This window comes from Anoplopoma fimbria, chromosome 19 (assembly GCF_027596085.1).
Source record: "Anoplopoma fimbria isolate UVic2021 breed Golden Eagle Sablefish chromosome 19, Afim_UVic_2022, whole genome shotgun sequence".
NCBI lineage: Eukaryota > Metazoa > Chordata > Actinopteri > Perciformes > Anoplopomatidae > Anoplopoma > Anoplopoma fimbria.
In genome coordinates this window covers 27285520-27301263 of record NC_072467.1, presented here as the reverse complement: position 1 = coordinate 27301263, position 15744 = coordinate 27285520, and the positions used below count along the sequence as shown (strand labels likewise).

The 15744-nt window shown below is 41.3% G+C and overlaps 1 protein-coding gene across 1 annotated transcript in view; it reads right to left on the bottom strand.

Moving 5' to 3' along the window:
* ptprz1a (protein tyrosine phosphatase receptor type Z1a) overlaps window positions 1-14084 on the bottom strand; it is an 86233-nt gene extending 72149 nt beyond the window's left edge. Inside the window, exon 1 of the mRNA XM_054620092.1 lies at window positions 13888-14084. Within this exon, the coding sequence (XP_054476067.1) occupies window positions 13888-13948 (61 nt within the window). The 5' untranslated portion in view covers window positions 13949-14084. The remainder of the gene's footprint in view (window positions 1-13887) is intronic.
* Between the last annotated feature and the right edge of the window lie 1660 nt (window positions 14085-15744).

Sequence of the window (15744 nt, the reverse complement as noted above, 5' to 3'; positions counted from 1 at the left end):
ACAGGCCCTATTATGCGATTTTCCGGGTGCATATTTTTATCTCCAGTTACAGTTCCAACATGTTTACATGCGTTAATGCCCATAATCCTCCTTGTTTTTCTGTCCTGCAGCACCTCTTCTCACCCTCTCTCTGAAATGCTGCGTTGTAGCTCCTCCCTCCAGAAAGCAAAGTCTGCTCTGATTGGTCAGCTAGCCCGCTCTGTTGTGATTGGTCAACGCTTCACATTTAAAAAAAACTCTTCAGCTCCGTATCTCTCTTTTGTTGTTTGAGGGCCAAACTAGCCGGAAGGAGTTTTACGTCACTTCCGTAACATTGTGACCTCATAAAGTTACATTATGACCTCATGAAGTTACATTATGACCTCATGAAGTTACATTGTGACCTCATAAAGTGACATTGTGACCTCATAAAGTGACATTGTGAACTCATAAAGTTACGGAAGTGAAGGAAATAATGCAATGGAGCTCAGGAGCTTCTGGGGGGGGGACTCCTTTTAGGCGTGGACTTCAGGTTTTACACTCTATGGACCTTTTACATGTACAAAAATATATAACGCACTAAAGAAGAGGGGTAAAGTGGAAAAGCATAATAGGGCCACTTTAAGATAAAATTCTGTGTTCAAAGGAAACGCACAGTTACTGCTCGTCACATGCATACAGCGTCTTTTCTTTAGCTTTTAAGGTTTACTTGCACTACAAAACTACATGGTTAGGTCTGGGCAATGATTGTTATTTGAGATCAAATAAGGCTGTTCAGTAACTACTACTGTACGTTACTAGTGAAACAGTGAAATAAGTCAAAGTTGAATTGGTGTCTCACCGAACACTGACTCCCACAAACTTTACTATTCTTATTTAAATATATGTATACAGTTTACTTTAGCTGTACTTGCAGGAAGAGTGTAAAAAGATCCAAACAGTGTTATCAAACACCTTTGTATTTCCCATGTGCATTGAACGCTACATCCTCTGGGGACAACAACTGTGGCTTTAGACTGGATTTCTTCAATAACACGGCTGTATTGAACAGAAACACATCCCCGTCGGGTCAAACAACCCATCTGGCAGTTATCAGCTTTGGTTTCATCACAAAACTATTTCAGCTGCATTCAGTGACAATTTGAAATCCTCATTCCTGTTTCCAATTAGATTTAACTGCTGTAATTGTCTGGCACTTCCCTGACTAACAGGATTAACCTTTCACACCTCTCTCCCTGCAGACGAGCCTCATGGGCAGAGTGCAGAAAACCCTCCGATCTTGCTACGACAGCTCAGGTGTGTCAACACCACCTGAGGCCTCGGGACGGATTTCCCTTTCGGACCTGATGGAGCGAGTGGCTCTGGGGGAAACATCTGCTCCGCGCTGTTTGAGTCTGAAGCTGCAGGTCAAACTGACAGCTGACCTCTGCAGGTATTAACCTTCAGACCTGGCACACCTGAAGTGTTTGGGTCATAATAAAGCCCTTTAGAAAGTGCTCCAAAATAGATTATACTCTGATTAAAAGTGTATTCTGCCAGCATGTCTGAGTGTTGTAGACATCACGAATGTACTGTTTAAATTTTGAAAAACAGACGAGTCCAAAATGCCAAGCAAAAATAATAATAATTCAGTTCTGTTAATGGTTTCCTAAATGCATTAACCCTTTGTTATTGCAAACAAAGGCTAATTAAATAAGTACATTTCTCTGTCAGGACCTGTCTACATTAAAACGTCATGTCAGTTTTAATAAAACTCCTTTTATTCACATTTTCCTCCAGTGGAAGTGTAGAAAAAGTCCACAAACTGTTTTGCAGTGTGCAGAGAAATAAAAAAGTATATCCTTAGATCTGCAATCAACTTAAGGTGCAACACCCCAGGCTAAAAAAAATTATATTTTGTGCAGTGGTCATATTTTGGTCTATTTTGCTTCCATAAAATGTTTTCTTTCAGAGTAGTGGAAAGCTAAAATCCTAAATACACATTGAGGTGTTTATTTTTATTACTTTGTCTGTTTGTTTCTGCAGATTTCTTCTTAATTCACCAAAAGTTATTATTAGATAATGCCTCACTTGCTCACAGCCCAGTACCATGGCAGTTTGTGAAATAATCACAAAATGAAATCCATTTGTTTCATGTACAGGCAACAAAATGCCTGTTTTTTTCTCTTCACTCTTGTACTCAGGCTTCAACAATCATAAATATGGCGTTATTTGTGAAGATTATCTTGCTGAACAAAACGTAAACAGATGATCTGCAATAATCTAAAATCCATTGAAAAAAATCCTGTTCGATTTTGTCAAGGGGACCAGTGTGCTGCTTACTTCCTGTTGGCTAGAAAAATACGTGATCCCTGCTCTATTAAGAAGCTAAAGAAAAATACATTTCCCTCCGGAGTTGGTGGAGACCAAAAACGGAGCTAAAGGGAAGAACATTTGGGATTTACAGTCATCAGGTGATGGTGGGATGATTATGTTGCTTTGTGCCTACAGGAAGTCTAAATATCCAACTGTTACAGCCATATTAACCTTAAAAAAGTGATTATATATTCGTTTTTTGGCTCGTTTTTGGCCCGCAAGTGGCCTGAAAACCCGTGAATGCCGTGTAAAATTTACTTGTTAGTCCAGTCGTTCACATTGTTGTAAAACATCAACATATCTGTCTCTTTTCTTCTTCTTCTTCTTCTTCTAACTTCTTTAGAGAGTCCTGACACAGCGCTGCACAGCTCGACCCCCTGCTACTGTTAGCTTGTAATGTCGGTGATCGTGGAATTTAAGCTCGTTCTCCTGCTGCACTCAATGGAGGCTGATCTGGATAAGAGGATCAGACCAATGTCTGAAATGTAAATGTAAATGTTCTGTAAATACTTGAAAAGGGCCTTGTTGAGGCCCCATCGAAATCCCCTTTGTGAACGCCAACATCTGCCTAAAGCGTCTCTGCGTTCACCTGCTTAGATCCCCTCCAGCAGCCCGTGAATGGGGGAAGAAAGGGAGTGAATCGGGCCTGAACAGGACTTTGACCGACCCGCGTCCTCAACGCAGGCCTTTTTTAAAATCGCTGGCCTTTTTTTTTCTGCATCTCTTCTTTTTTTTTTCGCGGAGTGGGGGGGGGGGGTCGTATTCAGTGGTTTGGGAGACGAGGGCCATCGAAACATCCAGGACTCGAAGAGAGACCACACACTCTCAGGCAGCTGAGGAGTGGAGAAAACAGGGGGTGGAGGGCAAATGGAATGGCTCTCCACCAGCTCCTCTACGGGGGCTCCACTTGTTCTCAACTGCAATGGTGAGTGCCCCCCCCTCACCCCCTTTCAGAGGGCCTGTGGGGCCACCCGGATCTGCCCCGTCATCCATTACAGCGTCCAGAGCGGCGGTGGGCATCGAGGAAGAGGAGGAGGAGGGTGGGGTGATGGGGGTGGGGTGACGGTGGTGCCAAAGCACCAGGCGGACACCAGCAGAGGAAAGATGGTTGGCAAAAAAAAAAAAAATCATCCCTCACCCGCCATGAAACAAGAGAGGACACAAATGAGGAGGAGGAGGAGGATTAAAAAAAAGGGTGGAGGAGGAGGAAGGGGAGGAGGGGAGGAGGGGGGGCAGACAGTAGAAGGATGAAGGCATGAGGCTCTAAAAGGGGGAGAAACGTGTGACAGCACGGTGACTGAAGATGTGCAGCAGCAGAGAGAAGTTGTTAAACAAGAGGAGAGATAAACGAGAGATTAAGAGCCGAGGACAGAAAAACCTGAATAAAAGAGTTGACAGAAAACAAATGTTGAAGAAGATTGAAGAGTAAGAAACAAAACAAATAAAATAAAAGAGATCTGAACCCGAGGAAAATGCACTGAGAAGGAAGTCCCTGTTTAAACCAAGAGAACTCTGTTTTAAGGTTCAAAAGATAGGTTTGACTGAATGGTGCAGCCAAAGCCAAACAAAAACCCCTCAAAAGGATACAGTCATTTAGAGTATTTTTTTTAATTAAAAATAAAAGGAAGAAAAATGAGCAGAACAAAAGCAACAAACAAACAAAAAAACCCAGGATAACACTAATAACCAAACATTTTGGGCGAGGGTCACGCTGCTGTCGACGTCTTTTCGGATAAATATTTATGACGACTTCGTCTTCACAACCGGAAACATGGCAGATACCAGCAGACACGAAACAACACATAACACTTTTATATCTCATAGATGGTTAGAGGCTGAGGCTGTTTATAAGAAGTGGACGAAGTCGCCGTGACGTCACCCATTGGTTTGTGAACTGGATTTTGCAACTATTAAACAGGAAGTGACCATATATGGAGTGAGGAGGAGTGACGTAGAGACGCCGTATACGTCTCTGGTGTGGACCTGTCAATCAGTGTGTAGCCCCGCCCTAAAGCATCCCCTGCTTTATGGTCTGTTTGACTCTAAATGGAGCATCATTTACTAAATGAACATCATGCTGTATTGAAGAAGACTTGAAACTAGAGATTGAGACCATAAACTCATGTTTACAATGTTTACTGAGGGAATAAATCAAGAGAGAAGTAGAGTCATTTTCTCATAGACTTCTATACAACCAGAGGAGTCGCCCCCTGATGGACAGGAGAGAGAATGCAGCTTTAACACATGAAGCTTCGGCTTCACTCGTCTGGTTAGACGGCGACTTGTTTTGTAACCTCTACCCTGGGTACTGGCGGATGTGTAGCTTAGAGCGCCATCTTCTGACCAAACTACAGAGTTTCTTCGCTCCGAACCACTTCATTAAAAACGCAACAGATTCACATTTCTTTCTTTTCTTTTTCTTTTTTTGCCACATTTCAAAATTTCAAGTGGCTCCACCTGCTAAATCTGAGATGGGAACGGAGGCCTGAGAACAGTGATGGGAGACACACAGTGAGGTGGTGGTGGTGGTGGTGGTGGGGGGGGGGTGTTAACGAAGACTAATGAAGGCAGGAGGGCTGCTTAACCTGCACTCCATCGCTCTGCGAGGCATCGGAGGAAGAATGAGTGTGTGTGTGTGTGTGTGTGTGTGTGTGTGTGTGTGTGTGTGTGTGTGTGTGTGTGTGTGTGTGTGTGTGTGTGTGTGTGTGTGTACCCCCTCACCCTAACACACTGCGCTCCCACACTTCTGCTCCAGCTTCACAGTGTGACAGCGTCCTCTCCTCCTCACCGCCACCACTGGGACAAATCGCAGTGCCATCATGCGTCACGCTCAAATGCCTCCCCCTCCCCACCCCCACCCTCTTCTTTTCTCCGTTGCTCTGCACCCCCCCCCCCCCCCCCCCCCCCTTGCCCCACCCTCCCACACCCCTCTCACACCTCCCTTCTCTCTCTGTAGTTGCCCCCCTTTCCTACTGTTACAAAACAAATCTCCCCTCTGACGGCATAATTTAACGGAGCCGGGCCAGGACGGACTGGGGGGGGGGGCTCCTCGGCTGACCTCCACCAGGGGCCCGGCTGGTTGTTAACCCCCCTCGGCCTCCCCTCAGCCATAGGGCCGGCTGAGAGGGGAGAGAGAGAGAGAGAGAGAGAGAGAGAGAGAGAGAGAGAAATAACTGCTGGGTGGGGTTTTTTCCCACAAAATAATTGTGGATAAAATAACATTTGTTTTGCAATTGAAGGCACTTCCAAATGACAAAAAAAGTCCAAAATGTAAACCATGCTTTGGTGTTTTATTTTTACAAAATGAACCAAAACACTCAACGAGGGAGATCTTAGGTTGATAATAATGACAATAAATAAGAAAAATCATTAAATATTTCCCTCTTAACTTGAAGGAATCTGGTTTGAATTGAAATCAAACACTGTTACTAAGTCTGTTTACAACATATCTAGTCTTTTTCAGTATTTATGCAGAACTGCCCATTTCAAAATAATGAATTATTATTATAATTATTGATGCATTCATGTTTACACATCAATTTAATGTTGCAGCTGGTAGAGAGAGAGAGACAGAGAGAGAGAGAGAAAGAGAGAAAGAGAGAAAGAGAGAAAGAGAGAGGGAGAAAGAGAAAGAAAGAGAGAGAGAGGGGCGACTCTGGAGGATTCAAACCGGTGCCTCCTGTGTATGCCTGAGTGAATGCCGTTGAGCCTAATACCCACTAATCTGGTCATCAAATACCCCCACTACTACTGCCCCGACTCCTCCAGACTATCAGCGGGGCAGCGACGGACGTCTGTCGCCCCGAAGCTGCTCTGGACGGAGACGGAGGGATAAAACGAAGGAGAGGAAAGGGAAGGAGAGAAACAGGAGAGGATAGAGAGAAGAGGTCATCTGAGGTGACCACCGTCTGGTTTCTCTCTTTCCTTTAAAGGATAAAACTGAATCCAAATAAGCTTTTATACAGATTGTATTTCTCAAACTACAGATTAACTATAAAAACAAAAAACATTAAACTTCATAACAGATTCATAATCTTGTTGACCGTGTAGATGCTGATTTCAATAACACAGGGTTTGACAGTTACAGTTGCCATTTGCGACTATTTTCACCTTTAATACAAAATATAAATCAACTAATAAATAAATTATGACGTATTATTATAGATTTAGCTAAACAAATTGTGAAAATTAGCTCCACTTTTACCAGCTGCAACATTAAAGTGATGTGTAAACATGAATGCATCAATAATTCTAATGTTATTATACTCTATAATAGTCATTATTTTGTAATTCTGCATAAATACTGAAAAAAAACAAGACTAGATATGATGTAAACAGGCTTAGTAATAGTGTTCAAACCAGAGGGAAATATTTAATGATTTTTCATATTTATTGTCATTATTATCAACCCAAGATCCCTCTCAAATAAAACACCAAAGCATAGTTTACATTTAGGGCTTTTTTGTCATTTGGAAAACAAATGTTACTTTATCCACAATTATTTGCATTTATTTACTCGAGAAAGAAAATAAATAAAAATAATCACCCAACAAGTTGCATCACGCACACGTCACAGTGACCTTTGACCACCAAATTCTAATCACTTCTTCCTCGAGGTCCAGGTGGACGTAAATTCCTATTTGACGTACAGACGTCAACAACACAAACGAATGTGCAGATCGATTCAACTGACAGATAAACCGGAACCAAAAACTAAAAGGAAATTTGTCTAGTGAAAAATCACGCCATCTTTGAGCAATAAACCTCAAAGAATTTTGTTTGGTTTCTGTAACAAAGCTTTTATTCCACATTTTCATTATTAAGTTCACACATAACTGCATTGTATCTTAATTATTCAAAATATCTTAGTGACTTCAGTTTCGGCGACCAAAAGCTTATGCATGGATACCACCTTAGTTAGTTATGAGCCCTGTAACAAGTCATCCAGTTTGAGACGGTTGTATTGAGAGAAAGTTCTTGCACGACTGCTTTTGTTTGGATAAAAATCCATAGATGTCTATTACTATCACTTAACACTTATCATTGGTGAATCCGAGCTACAAAAAGTCACACAACAACACAAATAGCCTAACTAATCGAAGCAGCGTTAAACCAGCAGCCACCGTGTTCTGCAGGGTAAAAATACTGTTTTTGTCAAAGGAGTCTGGTGACTTTGGTAATAAGATAGCTGTATACAACGACTTCAGTTCCCCTTCAGAAACAAAGTTAACCACGGAAAATAATCTAAATATGGCATTCACTTAAACTGTGATTCATTTCTTTGGTTATGTTTTTAACTACTCTTTTCTTACACCCGTGTCCACAGCAGAACAGAACTTTGCTCCCGTTACGTAACTCCTGCCTGCTTCTCATCAGTAGGTAATAATACGCTGACTCTGGAAAAGCACCTCAAACAACAACACTTCAGAAGACCTGCACTATCTCTTTAAGGCAGATCTTTTTATTCTCTCTTGTCCAGTGATGCGTTCACTTGTCTTGCTCCAGGTCGAAAAATGTTCATCCTGTACCGATATGTTGAACTACAAGTCACTCGTTAAAGTAAATAAGCAGCCTCCTAAAAGTTGAGTTTTACTACTGAACACCATCTTTAAAAGCTCCTGGAGCCAGAAAATTATAACTTTGTTAAACCTTTTGTAGAGCAAGTGGAAACCACAACGTTTGAAGTCTCCAAAACTCAACCAGAAGTCCAAGACTTATCTCCCATCCTTAAAGTAAAGATGTAGGAGTCCAGATAACTACGTGAAATCAAACAACGATTCATATAATATCCTAAGAAATAGTTACTCATAATTTTGGGGTTCTTTTCTCACGAAAGTAGAGAACGTGTGTCAATTTCGGTGCGTTTTCAAAATAAACTTCTTTCTTAATAGGAAACAACTTAGAAAAGTTTAGGAATAGATTTTGAAATACTTAGTTAGGTTTAAGAAAAGATGGTGAAATACTTAGTTAGGTTTAAGAAAAGATGGTGAAATGCTTAGTTAGGTTTAGTTAAAGATGGTGAAATACTTAGTTAGGTTTAAGAAAAGATGGTGAAATGCTTAGTTAGGTTTAGGCAACAGAATAACTTTGTTAGATTTGGGAAAGATTGTCATTTGGAATATAATAACAAACACAGGTCTCTTGAGTGAGAGGGTATTTTTTACCCATCCACCTTCACTCCTGTCCTGTGTGGGTTTTTTGCGGTCTGGTTCATGACTACGTTGATTACGGACAAATACATTTTGTGGGATACATACACATTACAGAGCATAATATTTTCCCAGGTATAGCTACAACAGACTTGGTGGGACCACCTGAATCATACTTAAAACAAACCAAATAAATACCTGTAACATCATTAATTAAATCCCTCTAAGACAAATAAAGTGGAGAAAATATAATATAAATAAACATGCTTGGCCCGGCGTTGGCATGCTTGGTGTCTGTGGTGCCCCCCCCGCATGTGTTTGACTGACAGACTGCCTGACTGTGACGGCCATCTGTCAGCGGACTCCCTGGTCGACAACAAGAGGCCCGGAGACTCCTGGAGGCCCGGTGGAGCGCAGGGCTCTGCTGGCACTGCCCATTCACAAATACCTCTGTTTGGAGGACAGATGGTGCAGAGTTTTCTCCTCATGCGTCTTTTCTTCCACCATCAACCATTCCTGCGCTGCCTCCTCGGCAAGCTGGCACCTCCTTTGTGACCCCCCCCACCCCCACCCCCACCCCCGAACCCGGACAGTTCAGCAAAAGCTTCATTTTAAAACAAAAAAATTTAAAAAACAGCCCAAATGAAAAGGGAGCTCGGAGGCTTTTCTGCAGGTACCGAACCGTCCAGCACAGATCCAGGCTCACTGGCCCGGGCACAAAAGGTTTCACATCTCTTCAGCTAAAAACTGGCTCCGACCAGCTTCCCCTCCCCCTTAATCTTTGTTTCAAGTCTCACCCCCCGAAAAGATTCAACCAAGCAGATCAGTGTCCTCTCTGGCACGCTGCGAACGTACCGTACGGGCTGGGAGGGCAAACCGGAGGATCAGGAGCTGGAAGCCCCTTCCAGTGTTCAGGCTTATGGTGACAAATCCTGATTCCTCTCCAATGACTTCTTAAACCTCATCAACCCTGCAGGACGCACTGACAGGTCCTTTATAACAAACACTCAGCCAACCCCAATGAAAAACATTTAGAATTCTAGTACAGATTGTTAAAGTCCCCCTCTAAACGTCAGAACACCATCATGAGAGCTGAAGCTTTGTTTATACTCGCGCTTGGCGACGTAGCGCGAGGCTCCGCAGACGGCGCGCAAGCTCCGAGCATGAACGGAGGCGTTTAAACTCTCTGCACCGTGAGCTGCATTACTCTCCAAAAACGCCAGATGACGTACAAACAAAATGAACTGTGAAGAATCAAAAAGACAACGAGTGTAACTCAGAGATAGGCCAACAGACTGTAGGTGTAACTGGCACAACGCCATAAACCAACATCAAGAATGCAGAGGAGGGTTTTTAATTATCTGTAAACTCATATCTCATATTCATGAACTTTATTGCCTTTGTAAAGAAAGAAGTCAAGTATTAAACGTATAATTAAGAAACAAAGGTTAAATATCCTGTAAACTATTTGTTTTGGCTGCAAAATATTTACTCAAATGAAGATTTTTAAAACCTCCTGTTTCTAAAGCATCTAAAAAAGAATTGTCCATCTTTGTTTGATCCCCTAAACATGTTAATAGTGTTTTTAATCAGTGAACTATTTGTGAGTCATGTGATCTGGCGTATTAAGTCACATAAATTCAGAGGTGATCGACCAAGCGCCGCAACCATTTCGGGAGCCAACGCGCCCAACGGACTGCCGTCGTTTTCCTCGCGTCGGCTTCACTAAGCTGAGTATAAATAATGCACCATATAGAGAATGAAGAACATTTTCTACTTTAAAGGTTGACAGAAGGAGACAAGGACAACCTGCCATTTTACTAAATCAAATCATCCATCTCCTAAACAAACCACTGACAGAACAGCTACTAAATGTGGTGAGATCGTTTTCTCAACTTAAAAAGGTCCAGTGAGAAGGATTTGGCGACAGCTAGTGGTGAAGTTGCAGATTGCATTAACTGAAACTTCTCCCGTTTGCCAAGCATGTTAGAGAACGACGATGTTCGATGCGAAACATGAAGGGCCCTCCGTAGAGCCAGTGTTTGGTTTGTCCTTTCAGGGCTACTGTAGAGACATGGCGGTAGATATAATCGGCCCATTTTAAGGAAACAAAAACACAATTCTTATTTTTAGGTGATTATACGATGAACACGATAAACCTGATCTTTTAAACCAACGTGGACAGGAAGCTGTATCTACATCACAACTGGCCAAACTCCCTCGGCTGGAGAGAACCATGTCATATGATCGAAAGCTCCAGAACAGCCAGCAGATGGATGGTCAGATTCTTTTCCCTGACGCTCTCAGATATCTGTAAGAGGCTCAAAAAGCTCCAAGTACTAAAATGTTTTGCCTATAAGTCTAAGCGCCTTTAGACAACGGGGCTTTTTTAAATGCGAATAGATTTTTCAAACGGTTGTCTTTGTCATTAATACTTTCACATGGACAAAGAACACAATGTGGCGAAAAAGCGGCGTAAATAGAACCAGGTTGATTTTTCTGACCTTCCTCACCACAAATAAAGGCATCAACTTATCACTTTTTGCAGAACTGACATAATCAAAACTTAGACTTAAGTGTACAACCATCTGAACCAAGACAGAGAACTTCATTGCTTCCTTCAACATTGACAAAGGAAGACCTGATCCACTCCTTCTGCTTTTACCTTTCACAATAAAAGCCCTGGACATATACACTACTACTGTTTACCAGAACTCATATTCACTCAAAGCACTTCACCTAAAGAAAACTCAATAAAATATCTTACAGTAGCTTTAGGTTTTACAACGTTTTACCTCAGACAGACAGAGTCAATAGGATCCTGGTAGATTGTCCTCTGCCTCAAAATCTATTAAAACCTTTTATTAAAAAAGTGTTGCAACTGCATATTATGTCAGCTCATGATTTGTTGTCATATTCTTACACATTCAGGAGCCATACACCACCGATGCAACAAACTGATGAAGCAAATTAGGAGCTAATTTGTTTGAAAGTAGTTCACTAGTTTACCTCTTCCTCATTTTGAACCGACAATAACCGACACTTGGATTCAGCTGAAACCAGTCAAGAAAAAAACAATATGAATACATAATCACCTTTTCAGTTGACATGTTGAACTTGTTGGCAGACTGTTGCTTGTTACACATCCATCAGTTACAGATCAACATGATGATTCATTAGGAGACTTTGTATTTGTGTCACATGATGAATGAAAGTGTCTTTTAGCTCCGTTTTTGGTCCCCTCCTCCATCTCCTGAGGGAAATATTGACTCTTTAGTCTCCACTATGTTCACCAGCTGGTCTCTAACTGAGTCTGTCTGCTGTTTGCTGCTGAGCAGGTAGTGAACAGAGGCTTCATAGGAGAAATAAACAATGCAGTAAAATAATATTGGTTCATATTTGAACTTCGCACTTCGTCGCTGCCTGAGTTGCAGTTTCAGCTGATCATTGTATGGATGTTCGCCACCAAGAGCTACTTTAGTCAAGTAATGACTGGTGCAACAGGAAAAGAGAGTCAAATAGACAATAAAGTTATTGTTTGGATCCTTTAACATTTTGTCAACTTTGACTGCTTTTGATTAATTAAAAAAACATTTTTTAGGAAAACATTATATTTCATTAAAACAGAACCATGTTTCCAACTCTTTTCCAACGAGAGCAGCCAGCAGCACCAGCTCCAAAAGCCTCTAAATCTAGTGTGAAAGTCTCCAGATGGTCAACACCGACAGCCTGTCGCTTCATACCTCGATCCAAAGACACAAACACGACTATTGTCAGCAATCACAACTGTCAAGACAGCAGCCTGTGGAAAACAAACGGTGACAAACTACGAGTGAACGGGAAGATTAAGCCGGTCCAATCATTACATCGGGCCAAATGAAATGACTTTTTTTTATGTCAGAGCGTTTGATTAATTGATTGCCATTTCACCAAAAATATCAGTTTTTTAAGATTATCGACCCCGCCTTTAAGTATTTTAAAAAGTACAATTTTACTGTTGGCACTGAAACAACAACCGTACTTGGGAGCAAACATGATCTCAGACGTCGGGCAGTAAATGAGCCAAACATAAGGGCGTTGCTGCTGGTGTAAATAAAAAAAATAATAATTGAGGTTTACTTGCTCTTGAAATGGCTACGAAGCATGTTATTTAAAAACAGGCAGGTTGGAACAGACACCACGGTCCAAACAGATCAAACCATGAAAGAAGCTATTGTTACAAAATACGTCTCCAAAAACTGACATTTTAACATCACAACAAAATCTCTCCTTGATCAGACACATTCAGGCCCTCACTGCTTCACAGTGTACAGTCACACAACCTAAATTCCTGCAGAGATTTACAGAACTTCCATGCATTTCTTTAAATGTTCTCTAAAGGTCTTCAGGATGTATTACTTTACAGTGTTCTGCAGTGATAGTATCTGTTTCTGAGAAGGGCATTATGGGATTACTGCTGCTGCTGTTGTTGTTGCCAGATATGGAGCCTCTGACACCCTTAATAAGCCGGTCAGACTACCGTGTCCAAACTCCTCTTTTCATGCTTTTGACAGCTCCGGGTTTTGGAGCAGATATCGTGAAACGTTTTAATCTGGGATCCCACAGACATGAGAGCAGCAGAGACTCACCACCAACGGGAAAATCACCAGGAACATTTTTTTGTTGTTGTTGTAAAACACGATTTGGACTCGTTTCCATGAATGTCTCCAAATACACACCGTGGGGTTCACTCTGGGAATAAAGCTAAATATATATATAGAACATATATAGAACATATATAGAACATATATAGAAAATATATAGAACATATATAGAACATATATAGAACATATATAGAAAATATATAGAACATATATAGAACATATATAGAACATATATAGAAAATATATAGAACATATATAGAAAATATATAGAAATATATAGAACATATATAGAACATATAAAATATATAGAACATATATAGAACATATATAGAACATATATAGAAAATATATAGAATATATATAGAACATATATAGAACATATATAGAAAATATATAGAACATATATAAAATATATAGAACATATATAGAACATATATAGAACATATATAGAACATATATAGAAAATATATATATATATAGAAAATATATAGAAAATATATAGAACATATATAGAACATATATAGAACATATATAGAACATATATAGAACATATATAGAACAAAGATTGCACCAGTGTTTCTTTGGTTTCTTTGGGACAGAGCTCACTCCCCTGGCTCACCTGTGTAATCACCTTAAAGTTGGCATAGCAGCAGGTTTGAACCCACTCAATACAACCTGAACATGTGAGAACATGTGAGAACATGTGAGAACATTCCATGTGATAGCTGTGGGTGTGAGGACAGACCGTGGAGGGTTCTTACCTTGGTGGCAGATGAGGATGACCAGTGCAGCCAGGAGCAGCCAGCAGCGCGCAGCCTCCATGTCTGCGGTGAGATGAACAGATCAGAACAGTGGTGTGTGTGTGTGTGGGTGGAGGTGGAGGTGGAGGTGGAGCAGGTCCCCTCACAGCTCCATGGCCCTCCGCTCGGTGTGTGTGTGGTACAGATCCCGGGTCGGTGCGCCGCTGCGTCCTCTCTCCTCCACACCGACTGACTGACTGACTGGAGAGCAGCAGCCAGTGTGGAGCTGTGCACCGCCCCCAGTCCTCCACCAGTCCTCCACCAGTCCTCCACCCACCCACACCCACTGCCCACTGACATCTTATGGGTCTGTATAGCTTCATCACTTTTTTCAACAGGAAAAGACAGAAAAGCTGCAAATCCTCTAGAGTCAAATAGACAATAAAGTTATTGTTTGGATCCTGCTTTTGATTAATTAAAAAAACATTTTTTAGGAAAACATTATATTTCATTAAAACAGAACCATGTTTTCAACTCTTTTCCAACTAGTTTTCCAACTTGCCCACTGACATGTTATGGTTTTGTATACCTTTATCACTTTTGTATTTATGTATTGTTATTTTGTTTGTTTGGTTTTAGGACCGACAAGAGGAGGAATACAACAATAGAGCCATTGTTAGAATTAGGAAGAGTTCATGATTAGGAGATGGGAAAGAAAGGAAAAAAGAATAATTGAAGCATGGAATAAGAAAAGAAATGAAGAAAGAGAACATAAATAAGAAAATAAGAAAAGAGGGAAATTCAGAAGAGAGAATTTGAAAAAGAAAGGCAAGAAGTAGCATCCAACACATTTGTATCTAAACACAAAATACATTTGAATAAAAATGATTTGATTCTACGATTTAAGCTTGAATAAATATAGCAGGGCCGGATCAACTTGTAAGTGGGCCCCAGGGGCACAAGGTGAGCTGTGGGCCCCTTTTGAGCCCCCACGTCCCTGTGTTTGTTAATTGAGTAACATAAACTGAATTATTTAAGCATTTTGACTGAGGATGAGTGACAGATCACTGTTTAGCCCCGCCCTAAAGCATCCCCTGCTTTATGGTCTGTTTGACTCTAAATGGAGCATCATTTACTAAATGAACATCATGCTGTATTGAAGAAGACTTGAAACTAGAGATTGAGACCATAAACTCATGTTTACAATGTTTACTGAGGGAATAAATCAAGAGAGAAGTAGAGTCATTTTCTCATAGACTTCTATACAACCAGAGGAGTCGCCCCCTGGTGGACAGGAGAGAGAATGCAGCTTTAAGACATGAAGCATCGGCTTCACTTTTAAGAACCAGGATGTTGCCGCCTGGTTGGAGAAATACAGCAAACTTTATTACTCCTTTCAACCTTGACAAAGGCAGCACAGACCAGATCCACCCCTTCTGTGTGTACAATAAAAGCCCTAGGCATATAATAATTGCAGAAGAGTTTTTAGCCATCCCTGTTGTTTATTCGGCACACACATGTTGAGTAAAGGCTGTCAGAGGATAGAAAACAAAAACAACATGTAAACAAGATGCACATCACCAATCTTTAATAAGCCTCCTCACCACAGATGAGTTTCCTCCCTGCAGCCTGGTCAAAGTCTCTTAAAGTCAGAGGACGTCGTCAGCTGAGTGAGGTTCAGTTTCCCGCAGACAGCAGGGAGTCTTTAACACGACGTAATTGAGTGAAACGGCAGAGAGGAGTGTTTTTTGTTTTATTCAAGTGTGCGAGGTGGAGTTCACAGGGAGGCCGACCTCCTGACCCCTGAGAGACGCGACTACCGCTCACTGAAATGGAAACCTAAACATCAGCCGTGACCCACAGATCACAGACCGCTCT